Below are 15,799 nucleotides of genomic sequence, written 5' to 3' on the forward strand. Positions count from 1 at the left end.
GCTTTGCTTGGCTATCCGTTTCATGGGTATTCTTGCAGTAAGCGGATGTTTTAAGAACCGCACCAAATATGACTTTAACTTTGAAAATTGGTGTGCACCATACCTAGGTCGGAGATGATCATGTTGGGTTTGGTCATGATCATTCCTGTGGTGTGGGCTGGAGGAGAGTATATATACATAGGCTATGACCTTGGCCTTTACCTGGGGAAAATGATGTAATACATCCCTAGGTGGGGGACCATCATTATGCCAGGTTTGGTCATGATCAGTCCAGTTGGGTTAGGGTTGTAGGGCAGTTGTATACACACACAAATACTACTACTTGCACTTTATATGTGTGTGGAGAGATATATATATATATACACTAGCATTTCAGCCTGGCGTTGCCCGGGTGTTTGGCGGTGTATGTTGAGCAAAAAAAAAAAAAAAAGCAGTCAATTTTTTAAACTTTGACCCCTATTATGACCCTTTAACATTTATTGTTTTGGGCTCAAATCTAGTTATTAAGTTAGATCCATGTCCAAGGAACCTATATCTAAAATTTCAAGTGTTTAGACCCAAAATTGTCGGAGGAGTTTGGTAGAGTTCTCAAAGGTCAAATCATTGAACTTTGACCCCTTAACAGCCAAATTTCTGGCCGAAAACTGATCACAAAGATTTTCCCAAATCTCAGTACCCTGTATATCAAATTTCGAGTCTGTAGACTGAAAATTGACAGTTATTGTGTAGGAAAATGTACACACACAGACACGTTCACTTTTATATATATATATCTCCAATTGAGATTGACTGACCAATTTTTATGATTTTGGCTAGGAATTGGAATACACCCTACTAAAGTCTGATTGTCACAGCTGGTGAATTTAAAAAATGCAATCTGGACGTGAGGATACTTTTGAAGAATGATATGCAAGAAAATGTTGTTTTAAACTTGGGATAAAATGCCACAGAAACGTATGGAATGCTTTAGACGCATTCCATACGTTTCTGTGGCATTTTGTCCCAAGTCTAAAACAACATTTTGCTTTTTGGAACATCTTGCATGAGCATCAGTTTTTGAGTCGCATAAGAGATTTAAGGAAGGCAGGGAGTCTGTGAGGAATAATGAGAGGTGTGAGAGGAGTAAGAAAGTCAGAACACCAGAGTTGATAGGCCAAATAAAGAATTTCATAACGACTGTCATGTGTCTATAGACGATAAGTGCACAGTTTGATATCAGTGTGGGAACTGTATACACACTTATTTGCAAAGAACTGAAGATGCGAAAGATTTTCACAAAGTTTGTCTTAAGGGTGCTCAGATCATCAGAAAGAAAGATGTCATGACAAAGATGGGCATCAAAAGATCAAAGTGTGGTATCTGTTCAGATGCTGCACTTCAATTTCTTGGTCTCTGTCAGCGGAGGAGAAATCTTTCACGACTGAGACAATTTTTATTTTTGTTCCTTTTCTCCACATCAAAAAACGACCCTGGTGTCTAACTCTGTCCCGTGGGGCGACATTGTAAATAGGATCAAGCACCCTATAGTCCAGACCTTGCTCTCTCTGACTTTTGTTTGGGTATTCCTTAAGCTCAAGGAAAACCCTAGAGACTGTCGTTATGAGACAATTGAGATGAAAAAGGCTGTGATGAGGGTCATTGACACTGTTGGAACAGTACAAGTGCATTGCAGCCGGAGGAGATTACTTCGAAAGGGCATAGTTTCATGTGTGTATTATCAATAAAAGTATCCGTACGAATAAAATCTAGAAACTTATTGAAGGCATCTCGTATACATATATTACGAATCATGAAATGAAAACATACTCGAGTTCATTCAGATATGAATTTTAAAACACTTGAATCAAGACTGCACGTCTATAAGATGATCATTATTTTAGAACTTTATAACAGTAATAAATTTAAGACTGCAGTTTCATGACTTATCCAATGTTGAGTTTTTTAATATATTTGTGAGTAGTTGAAAACCTTCAAATAATTGGAGAAATCAACTTATTTAAATACCATGAAACTGCAATAAAATGTTAAGATCAACAAATTTTGGTACTTGTACAGTTTAATCAAGACAGTAAAAAAAATGAAAATATCGAAAAACGTTTAAATTGTACATATCCGTTATGGAACGAAGTTCTCCGGAAAAAAAATTTCACTTAATTTCATCAAGTAGTTTTTTTACAGCGAAAAAGCGATTAATGATATCGAGCAAAAGGTTAGCTTTTTAGGAAGAAAAGCTAGTATTAAAGATGGGGAGGGAGTGTCAGCGCTTTAAATTGAGTTATCTCCCCGTGGCGTGTTCAAAAAAATTCAAAGATGTCTACCTTCAGCACGCTGTCATAAAAACATGTTTTTTTCCGCTGTAAAAAAAAAACAAAAAACAAAAATACTCAATCAAATTAAGTGAAATTTTTTTTTCGGAGACCTTCAGTCCAAAATGGATACGTACAATATAACCTTTTTTTTTATTTTATTTATTTATTTTTTTTTTTTTAATGTCTTGATTAAACTGTACAAATGCCAATTTATTAAGTTAATTTAAAGAGATCAATGAACTCCCTACTGGAGTTAACCATTGCTTTCATTATGATTTGAATTTCTATCTCTTTAGAATAGACATTGTTCCTGTTTATGGTTACCCACTGTATTTCGTTACCATTTGGTCTATCAAGGATTGTTTCCAAGTATTTCTTAAGACTTTTTTCTTTTCATTAGGCCAGTTTCTCGTATCACTACTACTTTTAAAACATCTTTTAAATTTTCTTCTTTTGAAGATTGTAATGCTGGGTATGGGGCAGCCAAACCAGCTGCTAACATTCCCCTGCTTTTTATTGAAACCAACCGAGAGCTCTTTTCAGTATCCCCGCTGTTCACTTAAGTGCAATTGTCTGGATTTTTATTGTTCACTAGGAATATTAGTTAGGTAGGACTTCAGGTTCTTCTTCATAAGCCCTGTGGCACCTATGATAACTGGTATGATTGATATGTTCCTAAGATTCCAGTTTCTTTTCATATCATACATGAGACCTTGGTATTTGGTCTGTTTCTCTCTTTCAGCTCTGTTCAGACCTCCATCATTAGGGACACCTACTGGTATACTGTTTTATGTGTGTGTGAAAAGGGGAAGCAAATGTGTTTTTATTTCCAATATGTATTTTTGTTGGAATTTTTAAAATTTTTATTTATATATAAATTTAAACTTATAATTTTTTTTCTTTTAGATGATGGCTTCTAAATACTTGTATGATGAAGGAGTTTATGAAGAAGTTTTCAATGAAGATTGGGCTGTTGTAGGAATGATGGAAACGGCAGAAATCAATCAGCTTGAGCAAAACTTCCTGGCAGCTCTAGTAAGTATGAGTTATAACTTGAAAGTTTTTCACAAATTTCTGTCTGAAATGTTAAGTTTGAAGTAACATTTTCGTTTGACAAATGCACAGATTGAATGGGTGCGTCTTAAGGAGATCCTTTTCTTTTTTTTTTTATATATCTAGTTTAAGCGGTTATGCTGAATACAGACAGCTTATGTAAACTGCTGACAGGTGCCGAACAAAAAGAAAATTTTTTTGTTGCCCCCTCCCCCCCAAGAATCATCACTTTCATTCTTTAAATGGTAAAATATATTCTCAATAGTATTTAATTAAAAAAAAAAATACATAATTAAATTACTTCAAACCTTTTACTCGATTAATGACTGACAGAACGAGAACAATCCTTGTTGAATAAATAAGGGATTCAGTTTGAAACTGTATGGATTCCCAGAGTTTGACAAAAAAAAAGAGGTTGCATTTTATGAATTCCATCAAAGATAATAGTTTTCTAAATCTATATATTAATACCGTAGTACCTTTTAATGTACGTATCTACATGTGTACAGTTTCCAGATTATAAATTATTTGATCGGGAGATCCTATTTATATGAATTAAAAAGGATACTACAGACATTAAATTAGTATATAGATCTGCTAATTTAATGTTTATAGTATGTTATTACCTTGTATCCTCCTTTTTAATAAATAGGATCTCCCGATCACCGAAGATGCAATGTAAAAAAAAAAAAAACATGTGGCAGCAAGCAACATTTTTAACCCGTTTCTGAAAGTAACGATAAATGCTTTTGTTAAAAAAGAAAAACATGCAGACCTGGATTTTTATTTATTTCTATTTGTGTTTTGTTTGGCGGCTAGGTTACAGTGAAAGTAAATTTTTGCCAGAACAGATTTTCTGGGATAACTCTGCAACCCCTCCTCAGGGGTGGGGGGAGTATTATAGAGATAAAATTGCCCCCAAATCATTCATTTCTTTGTACGTTTCTTAATAACCACATCTGTGATTTTTTTTTTTTTTTTTTTTTTAAATTTTGTACAAACATTTATCAGTGAAAGTAAATTTTTCACTTGTGAAGGATGGGGCCCATATGCTCGGCTTGTTTTCACTGAAATATGTTTACAGAAAAAATTTTCACAATCAAAAGAACATAATTAAGCGGCATGTTCAGATTAACACTGTTTACTTAGAATGAGTTTCAAAACCGGAAGTCACTTGGATTGGTAAATTTGCAGAATCACCAGACTAAAGTTTACTTCATGTAGTGAATGCACACAAATACTAGTTCATAGCTGGAGTATCTGTTCCGGCATAGATTGAATCATTTTGGACCCTTTCACCAAAATATTTTTAAATAACTAAAGACTTTTTTTAAATTTTTTAAATTATTTTATTTTTTTTTTATTTATTTTTTTTTTTTTTTATATATTAGAATCCATTGAGATGAGTAGTTTTTATTTATTTATTTGCAGACTGTTATCCCCATCACGTTTCAGCCAACTCATTGCCTGGCCTTCTTCAGGTGATTAACCGCGAGTCTCTTAGTAATTACTGTCTTCCATAGTTATCTCACCATGTCTAGGCCTGTGGTGCAGCGGATAGAGGCATTGAATCTCTACGGTTCCAGGTGAGCATTGTACCCGAAGTAGGCCAGAGGATTAGTTGGACAGAACATGATAAGATGGCAACTATGGAAGGCAGTAATTACTGCGGTTACAGTTACAAGACTTGACATTCCTATCCCGGCACGGTTAATCACCAGAAGAATAGTTGGCCGAAACGTGAAAAACAACTACTATGAAGATGAGGATAACGATCTACAAATAAATAAATATTTTGCTGAAAAAAAAAAAAACTGAATGTAATTATAGGATTAGAATTTCTATTAAAAAAAAATGGTGAATTTTATGAATAATTTCATGGGTGGCAGTTTTTGGGAGGAGGATCATCCTAATAAATTTATGAGTACAAGTTGGTAACAAAACAAATACAATGATGTTGAATATTATGTTTCAGGACTGGAGGCTAATGGTACATGATCATGAATTCAAGCAGTACCTTGACACTATTGAGAAGAAGTAAGTATTCTCTGTTCTTTTCTTATGAACTATTCTCTTTATTTCTATTTGTTATTTACCTTATTCAGTGCTTGGATTGGCTTCTTCTTTTCATTGTTATAGATCGGATGACTTTGAGTTTGAACCAAAAAGGCAGGTGAAGTAGGTGTCGGAAGGTTTAATAGATTAGGATTGATGTTTTAGGGAATAGAAATACCGATAGTAAACTGAGACAATTTAAAAAAATATTTTTTATTTTGCTCAAGTTGGGGTGGGGCATCCTACTGGATGCCAGGCATTCACCTGTTATTTTATACATTACTAGTGGGGGTGCTCGGCATTGCCCGGGTGTTTTGGAGGTGTGTGTATTGGGGCAGGGTAGATCACAACAAATGTGTTTAATAAAAAAAAAAAAAAAAAAAAAAAAAAAAACTTTGGCCGGGTGTTTGGAGGTGTAAAAGAAAAAAAAAATGTTTTTGTAGGAAGGTAGGCTCGAGTCCGAAGCCTTGATGCGAAAGCGAAAAAGAAGGGGGGGGGGAAACCTGACACCTAACCAGCTCGGCCACGAGGGTAGAGGGATTGAAAACCGTCTTAATTTAACGTTTATAAAGTGAAATTGATAGGTGCGAGAATTTAATAAGATCAAACATCACGCGAAGTTTGGCGCTGCAAGCCAGTTTCTGCATATGTTTGTTTCCCCGGCCAAATGAATAGCAATTGTCTGATATGATGTCCCCCCCCTCCTCCCTTCCCCAGCATTGATCAAACCTTATTTGCTTTCTGGACGTCTTGGCACATAGGGCCGATATTTATTTGCTTCCCCACCGAGCAAATTAGGCACAAGGCTGTTTTTTAATGTGGAGAGTGAAGGGGAGGGCGACCAGCTCCCCTGAGGGGGAACTAGATAGTAACAATTGGTATGAAGTGTTTCCCCTACATGGACCAATAACTGATTGCTACAAGAGCAATAGTCTTATATGTGGGGTTTCCCCTACATATAAGACATATGGACTTTGATTGCAGTATCTGCTGGAACAGATACTACACAAAAGTGATTTGATCTTGGCCAAAAATCCAAGCACGGCACGAGGCTGAGGACACAAATTCGTTTTCACAGTTTCGTTTTTTTATACTGAAAAGCGAAACGAAGATGCAACGATCGAAAAAAAATTTGAAAATAGCACATAAAAGTTGGGCAAATTAAAGATAGACGCGACCCCTGTTCGTAACTCGTAGGTATTACGATTTAGACAGTATATAAAAAGTTTTAAGGAGTGACCTGACCAAGCGTTCCCCCCACAAAAGCCTTTGCCGGACATACACAAAAAGTGCACATACACACACATTTTCGCTTTTTTATATATAGATAACCAAGAGATCATTTTATCTTAGGTGCAAATGTTTGAATCTTTCTTGCAATAAATTCACTGAATATATTTGCCAAGTAGTTTAAAAAATATTTTTTTGTTTTTCATGAAGTCAATTGTTCCTATGATTACTGGAATTATGGAGATCTTCCTAAGATTCCAGTTTCCTTTCATGTTGTACATAATACCTTAATATTTTATCTTTTCCCACCTCAGCTTTGTTTAATCATTGGGGACACTAACGTCTAAGGTTGCTTCTTTCTCCTTTTTTTGTCCCATATCACTATACTAGGTTTAATAGCTCCGTTTTCAAGGTACATAGCTGTAGGAATTGCATAGTTATAAGTGGATGGTGTATGACTTATTTCCAACTGTTGTTTCTGGTAAACATGTTCCCAGGATTTTCTGCTGCATTCAATGTTCAACTTTTTTTTAGATCATCCAGTAGAGATATTTACACACTCTGTTGTGTCACATTGGATAGTAGACGTTTCCCAGCAGAACTTTACAGCTGGATGTTAGGTTTCTCACATTCTCTACTTCTGTGTGGCAGAACCTGCGCTTGTCATCATTGCTGAGACCGTGATGATCGGTTCTCATTTTCAAAGCGAGTAGAAAAAATCTGTTAAGGATGTAAGTGTCTTCGTTCTTCTCTTCCGACAATCTCATGAAGTGTAAGAAGTTGTATTATGATCGTCTGCATTGTAATTAACGACTATGCAATCGAACCAATGACTTTGGGAGGATTTGTCACTAGATCCGTTCAGAGCATAGATCCTGCAAATCAGCAACAAGTAAGTTTTTCAAAGACTTAGTTTTGTGTTGTCATCTCTTTGAGCTGCATGCAGCAGATATTGAAGTGCTGCTTTTGAAGTGCATAGAAATGGCTGCGAAGGTGCTGATGTGTATCTCAAATGTGATATTATCTATACAATAGATATTTTGTATTCATTTTAATTGCATGATTTTGTTATTTTCAAAGCTATCCTCTCTTCTGAGAATTTAATTTTTTTTTGTATAGAAATGCATAGGATTTAAATGAAAATGATTTTCTCGTCTTTTAAGAAAAAAAAAAAAATTTCTGTACATTTTAAAATTAAATTCCATAAATATTTCGATCATGATTTTATTTTATTTTTTTCTGCACACATTTGAAAAATCAAAATTAGTGAAAGAGTTTTAAGCCATCAACAATGTTTTACGAATGCTTTTAACTTTTGCAAATCTGGAGATGATTTCCCACCATTGGGTGGCCATTCTTCTGCATTTTTGTTTTATTGTACCTATTTACAATGCCTCCCCACGGGACAGTTAGACACCAGGGTCGTTTTTTAACACGGAGAAAAGGTACAAAAATAAAAAATTGTCTCAGTTGTGAAGGACTGCTCCTCCACCGAAAGAGAATAAGAAATGGAAGTGCAGCATCTGAAGAACAGATACTACACTTTGATCTTGATCCCCTTCCCTTTTCCCCTTTTTGTCCTCCCTTTGCTCCTTTTGTCCTTTTGCTTCCCCATTCTTCCTTCCTCTGCTCCCCTTTCTGTCTTCAGTTCTCCCACGTTTTCCCTTGTTCTCTCTCTTGTATTGTGGATGTCCTTGAACTTCATGGTGATTAATTTTTCATTATTTCTCAAAGCATCGAATTTTGATTATATTTTTATTTTTTTCTAGGATAGCTTTTCATGAAAGCTGTAAACGTGGCTGGCTGTCCTACACCGATGTGTGGACACTGACCCAAGGTTCTTACTATGGTGATATCTGCAAGTACATGGGACAGGAATTGGCTAAGGTAAGTTTCTAAAGATTTTCATTGCATAAGATGAAGGCTTCATCTGCATCATTAAATAGCATCAACAAGAAGGAAACCAGTTATCATTTAGTAGGCAAAGTAGAAAAGACACCTAGGGAAATATGATGCAGGTCTACACAATTGCTGAGGAGATGCGTGTGTGTTCTTAATAATTTATTTTCGACGGTGTTATATATTAAGCTGCTCAAACAATCAAAGGGGAAATAACCATGATATTTCAAAGAAATGGGAGTAAATTAGACTAAACTAAATTTCAACAAGCTTTCTCAAAATTAGGATGATATAGAATATTAAAGTTTATATTATATTTAGATCTTTAAAAAACAAATCAATCAATCAGGGTTTTATCACTCAATGAGGAACCCCTCCCTGGACTTTAGCCATCTATCTCTGTCCTGAGCTATCCGCTTCCATGTGGGACCCATGTGTTGTATCAGGTCATCCCTCGATTTCGTTTTTGGTCTTCCCTTTGGCCTCTTATGTTCACAAGGTGTCCATTCCGTTGTCCTGATGGACCATCTGTTGTCTGGCTACGTGTCCTGCCCATCTGTGTTTGGATGTTTTGATGGCAATATTGATGTCAATAACTCTTGTTTGTTGGCAGATCCAGGTGTTTGTCTTTCTGTTTTGTAGAGTGATGCCTAACATTATCTTCTCCATTTTCCTTTGTACCACTACCAAGATTTCACTTTGGCGAGTTGTCAGGGCCCATGTTTCACTACCGTAGATCACAGATAGTACATATTCATTGAAGATCTTCCCTTTGATTGGCATATTTGCTTTTCGGCTTCTCATGATATTCTCTGCTTTCCTAAAAGCTCCCCATCTTAATGCTATTCTTCTTTTTAGCTCGGGGAAGAGATCTCTATCTTTTGTAATTTTCTTTCCCAAAAAACAAATAAACAAAAAAATTTACTGGATTAAAAAAATTTAATATCTTAAGAGGAACTACGTTAAGTTTGTATACAGATGAAAAAATATAACCACGTCAGGGATGGGGTGTCGGTCGGAATCCTGTTTCATGGGAGCAATTAATATAATCAGACCGTCTCCAATCCCTAAACACAGGGGATAACCCTAAGTCCCCATGGCTACATTCTTCGTCTAGTGATGGACCCTTGTTTCTGACATTACTGCTCTGATGCTCAGTCTGTAGCAATACCTTCAACTCATGAGTTGGCTGTTCGTTGTCAGATGCTGTGGTTGATTTCTTTTTGTAGGTGCTCTGGTGAATAGCTACTATATCGCTTCTCTCAACTGTAGCTTGTGTTGGGTTTAGAGTAGATCTGAAATCAACTGGGTTATTCCCTACAATCCAAGTAATTTAGATGATTTCTCAGTCAGAGGAGGAAGAGCTTTTCTACTTAGCTCTTTTGAGGAAGTTTTCAACTTTTGGGCTTTAGTCCAAAAACTGATGTGTTTGGTCCAACGAGCAGCAGATAAGTCCTCATCTGCTAACCCAAAAGGTTTATGAGGTTCGTAATTCTGATTCCCATCCTTCTGAGATTAGCAATTCCTCCTCTGCGGGCCTTGGGGAGTGTGGAGCCACCCTTTAATTGCCATTGCTCCCAGGTCCACTCTGACCAAGAGTGGTAGTACCTGTTAGGGTCCCAACTATGGGTTAAATAGAATCCGACTTAAAAAACAAATATACTCCATTAAAATCGTTCCTCAAAATAACTAGATTCGGCATTAAATGACCGGGAAAAGGTTGATATGCCGTAAAACAAAAACAACCAACCAACCAATTCCTCCTCTTGGTTGGAGATTACCCCCTCTTGTTCTCTTATCTCTTCTCTTTACTTTTTTCTTCTTCTTAATCTGTTTTCTTTCTTTCTCTTAATCCATATCTCTATTTAATTCTTCTTCCCTTTCTCTCTCTCTCTCTCCTCCCCTCATGAGGCCTTTCTATGTCTTTCAACAGGCAATGCAACTGTCTACTTTCCCAGTTGGGCCCTTGCTTGATACAAGCCACATTGCTTACCGCGATATTTTAATATGCATCAAGCTAGACTATTTGTCATCAAAAATATCTATTTAACTTCGTTGAGAAATTAATTTTTCTACAATATCGCAATAAAAACACATTCTATCATTTCTCCAAAATCTGGGCTCTCTTAGACCTTGTGTCAAATACCTCACTATCACACTTAACCTTTAGCCTGTAAGCAAGGTAATTTGGTACTACCTGGTCAATGCAGTAGTGTTACAAAAGACTTTAATGATAATGGAGGAGATTTTATATTTGGTTAATGAGAACATTATTATCCCTATTTTTAATCATGCCGAGGTAAAAATTATTGATATTCTTATTAAGGTTATAAAATTTAGTCTTCATTTATTTGTATAGCGCTGAAAAAGTTTATATATATTTATATATATTTCTTTCACACAAATAAACACAGAAATACGAATTTATATATATATATATATATATATATATTATATTATATAGGTAAAATAATATTAGAAAAACCAAAGTTGATCAACAGATCTTTAGCATAATCTATATAATTATAAAACTCTAGACCTTACTTGCTTATTAAGTAACAATGACGTTTAAGGAGGTTAATACAGGAGTGCTCAATACCGATGTAGAGCAGGGTATACTCTTTATTTGTTTTTACATAAGCAGTAATATGTTGCTACAATCATGAGCATGTTTCGGTCAGCTAGTTAGCAGTAGCTAGAGACCTCTTCAGGTTATACAAAGCAAAGTTTGCAATGAAAATATCAGGTCTTCTTCGTCACAGGGAAGTCATGAAAGAGATGAAAACATAGAAATCTGGTGGCCTCCCATGCACCAATTTTCCAATTTTTACCCCTTAGCAGCCCCCCCCTTTTTTTCTGGATGAAAACGGATTCAAAAGTTTTTTTTACATGCCTGAATACTCTATATACTAAATTTCAAGTCTGTATATCAAAAATTCGTTGAGTATATAGGTTGAGATGTGTCCTCACACACGTTCTCACTTTTATAGATAATATATATGTAATTTGCAGCATTAATTTCTACATGTTTGTCATCAATTTCTACATATATATTTTTTATCTTTCTTTCTAGATGTTTGCTGTCAGTACTGTGGCTTATGTTGCCGGTGTGTTAACACTGCTGACATCTTCATATCTGGCTGTGTCCATGTCCTCCAGGTTGACCACTCTTACCCAGCAACCAATCTCGTATCCTGAGCTGCCCGTTGACTTTCCAGAGATCCCATCCTTTGATACGGTCTCTTCCATCAACATCTTTGGTATGAGGAAAGAGGTCGACTGTGATCTCCCTGCCATAAGAATGCCTTCTCCCATCTGGCCTCTTCCTTCATCCGTATCTTCTCTCAGCAGCTTTCTTTATCAAATGATGGTAGTAAGTAGCTTGGAGTATGTTAGTTACGGCTTTCCTGTTGATATGAATCTTTTGTGGGGACAGAGTGACAAGGGACAACCTTCTACGCCTACCAGTGATACGCTGCAGCAAATGAACAATCAAAAAACTGAGAAAGATCTGTTTATTTCGTCTGGGAAGATTTCGCAAATGAAGCCGTCAACTGCATCCATTCTGAACGATAAGCACGCCTTATTCACTACCAACTTGGAGTCAGCATCACGGCAGGCAATATTAACCCCATCTTCATCCATTAACAGTGATAGTCAGAGATCCATGCCTGAAAACAAACCTTTAGTACCATCTCAGATTTCAAATTCAAGCTCCTGGTCGCCTGAGAAAGACTTGATCGGAAATGAACTGCCGAGGTCCAAATATCCTGCTATAAGCACAGCTATCTTAAACCTCGTCACTCTGCTGTCCCTTAAAACTTCGTCGTCCAGCCAGGAATCTGCGAAGGAGGTTGGTCATTGCAAACGTTGTGAACATGCCCGCCGTGCTGCTACCCATGTAAGTGCTGATGTCAAATCCCGTGCTACTGCTGTTCCGCTTCCAAACTGCTCTCGTACATCTGCGTCTTCAAAGGGTAATCTGCTCTCAAAGTGTTCGTGGTCTCGATGGCATACCGAGAAAAAAAGGTCCAATGATTGGCAAAAAAAGCAGTTAGCCAGTAACACGGATCCAACAGAGTCCAAGAATGTTCCTTCTCAGTCTTCACCGGTCATGGCTCCGTTCACTCTGTCCTCCTCGTCATATCCGTCTTTCTTCTACAATGCTGGTTCCACCTCGTCTGCCTTCGTACCAAGATACTACCAGAACAACCACACCCTCTATTCTCTTCCTACGCAGAATGATTCTGAAGATGCTCGACCCCCGAATGGCCATTTTCAACCAACGAGTCTGATCGATGATGTTGACTGGTTTAATAATCAGAGTTTGAGTCCTGACCGCGTGCGTCTCCTTTGTCTGGCTGCCAACTTCTTGAAGGGCAGAAGGGTGAAGGAGAAATTGGGGGTCGCTACATCAGCAAGAGAAACCAACACACGTGTTTTTGCACCAGAATCTTGTACCGGCATGGCATCTTCTGGGTTGCGCTTTTCAAATCGAGCCAACATGGTTGCTTGCCACTGCTAATAAAGATTAACAAAAAAGAGAAACGAAATTGGAAAAAGATGAAACAAAAATGGTTTAAATTTTTGGCTCTGAAATGAAATCTGCTTTTTGTATTATCCTTCCTCCCCCTTCCACATTTTTATCTTTGGGTTGATTATTCCTTATTTTTCTGTTTTATTTTGTGGTTTATTGAGTTATGTTTCGTAGAAGAAAATGTTCTAAAAATCTTTTTTTTTTTTTCTTTTGGCTTTTTTGTTCAGGATTACCCCTATATTAAAAACCAAAAAAAAATAAAGAAAAATGCTGTATGATGTATGTACCCATGAAGAAACGAAAATATCATATTCCAAAAATTACGGAAATTAATCAATTTTTAAGTGATCAATGGAAATCTGTAGGCATTACAAAATAAATCCCTCAAGTTTGAATTCTTGAGTTACCCCCCCCTTTTAAAAAAAATTTTTTAAATGGTGTGCAAGACGGCCAATCTTTGATTACTAATAAAATTTGATTCCTTTACATAAAAATAAAACTACATGATCAATTTATGTAAATTTTAGAAAATATTTTCTTTCATCACAGCTACACGTACATCATACAGATTTATTTTTTTAATATAGGAGGAATTCTGCATAAAACGCTTTTATTTATTAAAAAAACTATACAAGTTATAAAACATGCCTGAGATGAAATTTTTTATTAGTGTTTAGTAATTAACAAGAAAACTAGTAATTTTTTTTTAAACAAAACTTAAAATTTTGTGAACATCATGTTCAATGTCTAGATGAGTATAAAATGATTCCTCATTTGTCTGATGGAGAGAGTTGGTCCTGTTCTCTACAATGCATTATCTACTGTTACTATATACATCCATGGTCCTTATCATGCATGTATGTATTCGCATCTTAGGTCCAGGTTTTATTGGGGGTGGGTGCTATTTGAGTCCATTTCACTGATATCTTTGAAAAAGGGATGAATCCATTCATCTTTGTCCCTTCAACCAACAATGGAATAGTAGGGGTGAACTACTTCAATCCTTTGTTGGTTATCTAGTAATCTGATATGTATTGGTCATCTGTTGTCATCAAGTACTGGATGGATCATTTCTATATTTAAAAAAAAAAAAAATTTTTTTTTTTATATAGACATGCTAATGTTTTGGGCAGATGGTCAGTCAAGATCACAAGTCCTCGTCAGGCGACTTAATAAAGTTTGTCTTCCAAAGCATTTAAGAACTGGATTCCTTCAGTGGAAGACAAGCTTTATTAAGTTATCTGACGAGTACTTTTGGTCTTGACCCTCTGTCCAAAACATTTGTATATCCAGTGTCGTGACCATGTAAATTTGTTTTATTTATATATATATATATATATATATATATATATATAATCTTGCTTTTTTTATTGAGCACTCTTAATAACCTTGTTAAATTCACGAGTTTTCTCTCTTGAATACCTATAACTTGGTATATCATTTCATGTATGTGTGTAATAAAATATATATATATATATGTGTATCTCATGATATATCTTGTGAATAGGTTTTCACAAGATACTTCAACAGTGCTCAATACACGAGTAGAGCTTTATTGTGGCAGTATGAACATATATACACAATTTGGCTTTTTTTTATGATTTAAAAAAAATTTAAAAGAACACTATACTTTAGTTTGATTGTCCATTGCTATGTCATAGCATTGACTAAAGAATGGTATCTTTAATCTTATAGGCTGAGTTTCCAATGTTTTCATGAAACTGCAGGCATAGATGAACAATCAAAATAATGCATAATATTGTTTGAATAAAAAAAATTATGATCTTACATAATTGAACACTGATCATTTACCCTATACTAAAAAAAAGACATTACAATGTGTATTGGATATATAATTATCTAAACACTTAATTAAATGTTTACATAATAACTATTTATAAGGCTCTATTTAGTAATAAGTATTTAAAAAAAATAAAAAATTGGCTTGAAGTTCCTTTGAACTTGTCTATATTTATTAGGTCTTGTTATCATAAAGGGATGCTCAATGTTAGATAGAGCTATGAGACAAATAAAATGATGAAAAATAGAAATTACATAATTTATTACTTCATCAAATGTTCCAATAAGGAATATTAAAAAAAAAAAAAAAAAATATTTTTCCCCCTATTCCATGGAGTTTCAGAAATTAGGCTTTTCTATTTAAGAGGAAATAATCAGCAAAAATAAAAATTAAAGAATTATTAATTTGCATAAATTTGAAAATTGTAAGCAAAAGAATTGCTGCCATTTGTTAAAAGATTTTTTTTTTTTCAGAAAAGTCTCAAAATTGGGTAGAAAAACAAATTTTCAAAGAAATGGTTTTGGAATAGTAGAAGAAAGTTGAGCAATGAATTGCATGAATTCAAATACTCATATTCACTGCTCAACTCTCCCTACTATTTTTAAATCACTTTTTCGAACACCGTTTTTCTACCCAACTTTAAAGCATTCACAAATTAAAAAAAATAATAAAAAATACTACTTTTAACATATGATAGCAATTATTTTATAATTTTCAAATTCATGCAAACCAGTAATTCTTTATTTTTATTTTGCAAGTTATTTACTCTGAAGACAAAAGCCTAATTTTTGGAACTCCATGGAATAAGGGGGGAGGAATCTTCTTTTAATATTCCTTATGTGAACATTTAATGAACTAATAAATAACATAAATTGTATATTTTCAGCATTTCAATTTGTTTTAGTTATAAATCTG

General features: G+C 35.2%; 1 protein-coding gene across 1 annotated transcript in view; it reads left to right on the plus strand.

The window, feature by feature from the left end:
- LOC145285912 (uncharacterized) overlaps positions 1-15,170 on the plus strand; it is a 53,091-nt gene extending 37,921 nt beyond the window's left edge. The window contains exons 5-8 of the mRNA XM_080134391.1: positions 3,216-3,344; positions 5,338-5,399; positions 8,417-8,534; positions 11,620-15,170. Of these exons, the coding sequence (XP_079990517.1) occupies positions 3,216-3,344; positions 5,338-5,399; positions 8,417-8,534; positions 11,620-13,071 (1,761 nt within the window). The 3' untranslated portion in view covers positions 13,072-15,170. The remainder of the gene's footprint in view (positions 1-3,215; positions 3,345-5,337; positions 5,400-8,416; positions 8,535-11,619) is intronic.
- Positions 15,171-15,799: the final 629 nt, after the last annotated feature.

Source organism: Euprymna scolopes, chromosome 10 (genome assembly GCF_053919585.1).
Source record: "Euprymna scolopes isolate OS-2025 chromosome 10, ASM5391958v1, whole genome shotgun sequence".
NCBI classification, from domain to species: Eukaryota; Metazoa; Mollusca; class Cephalopoda; order Sepiida; family Sepiolidae; genus Euprymna; species Euprymna scolopes.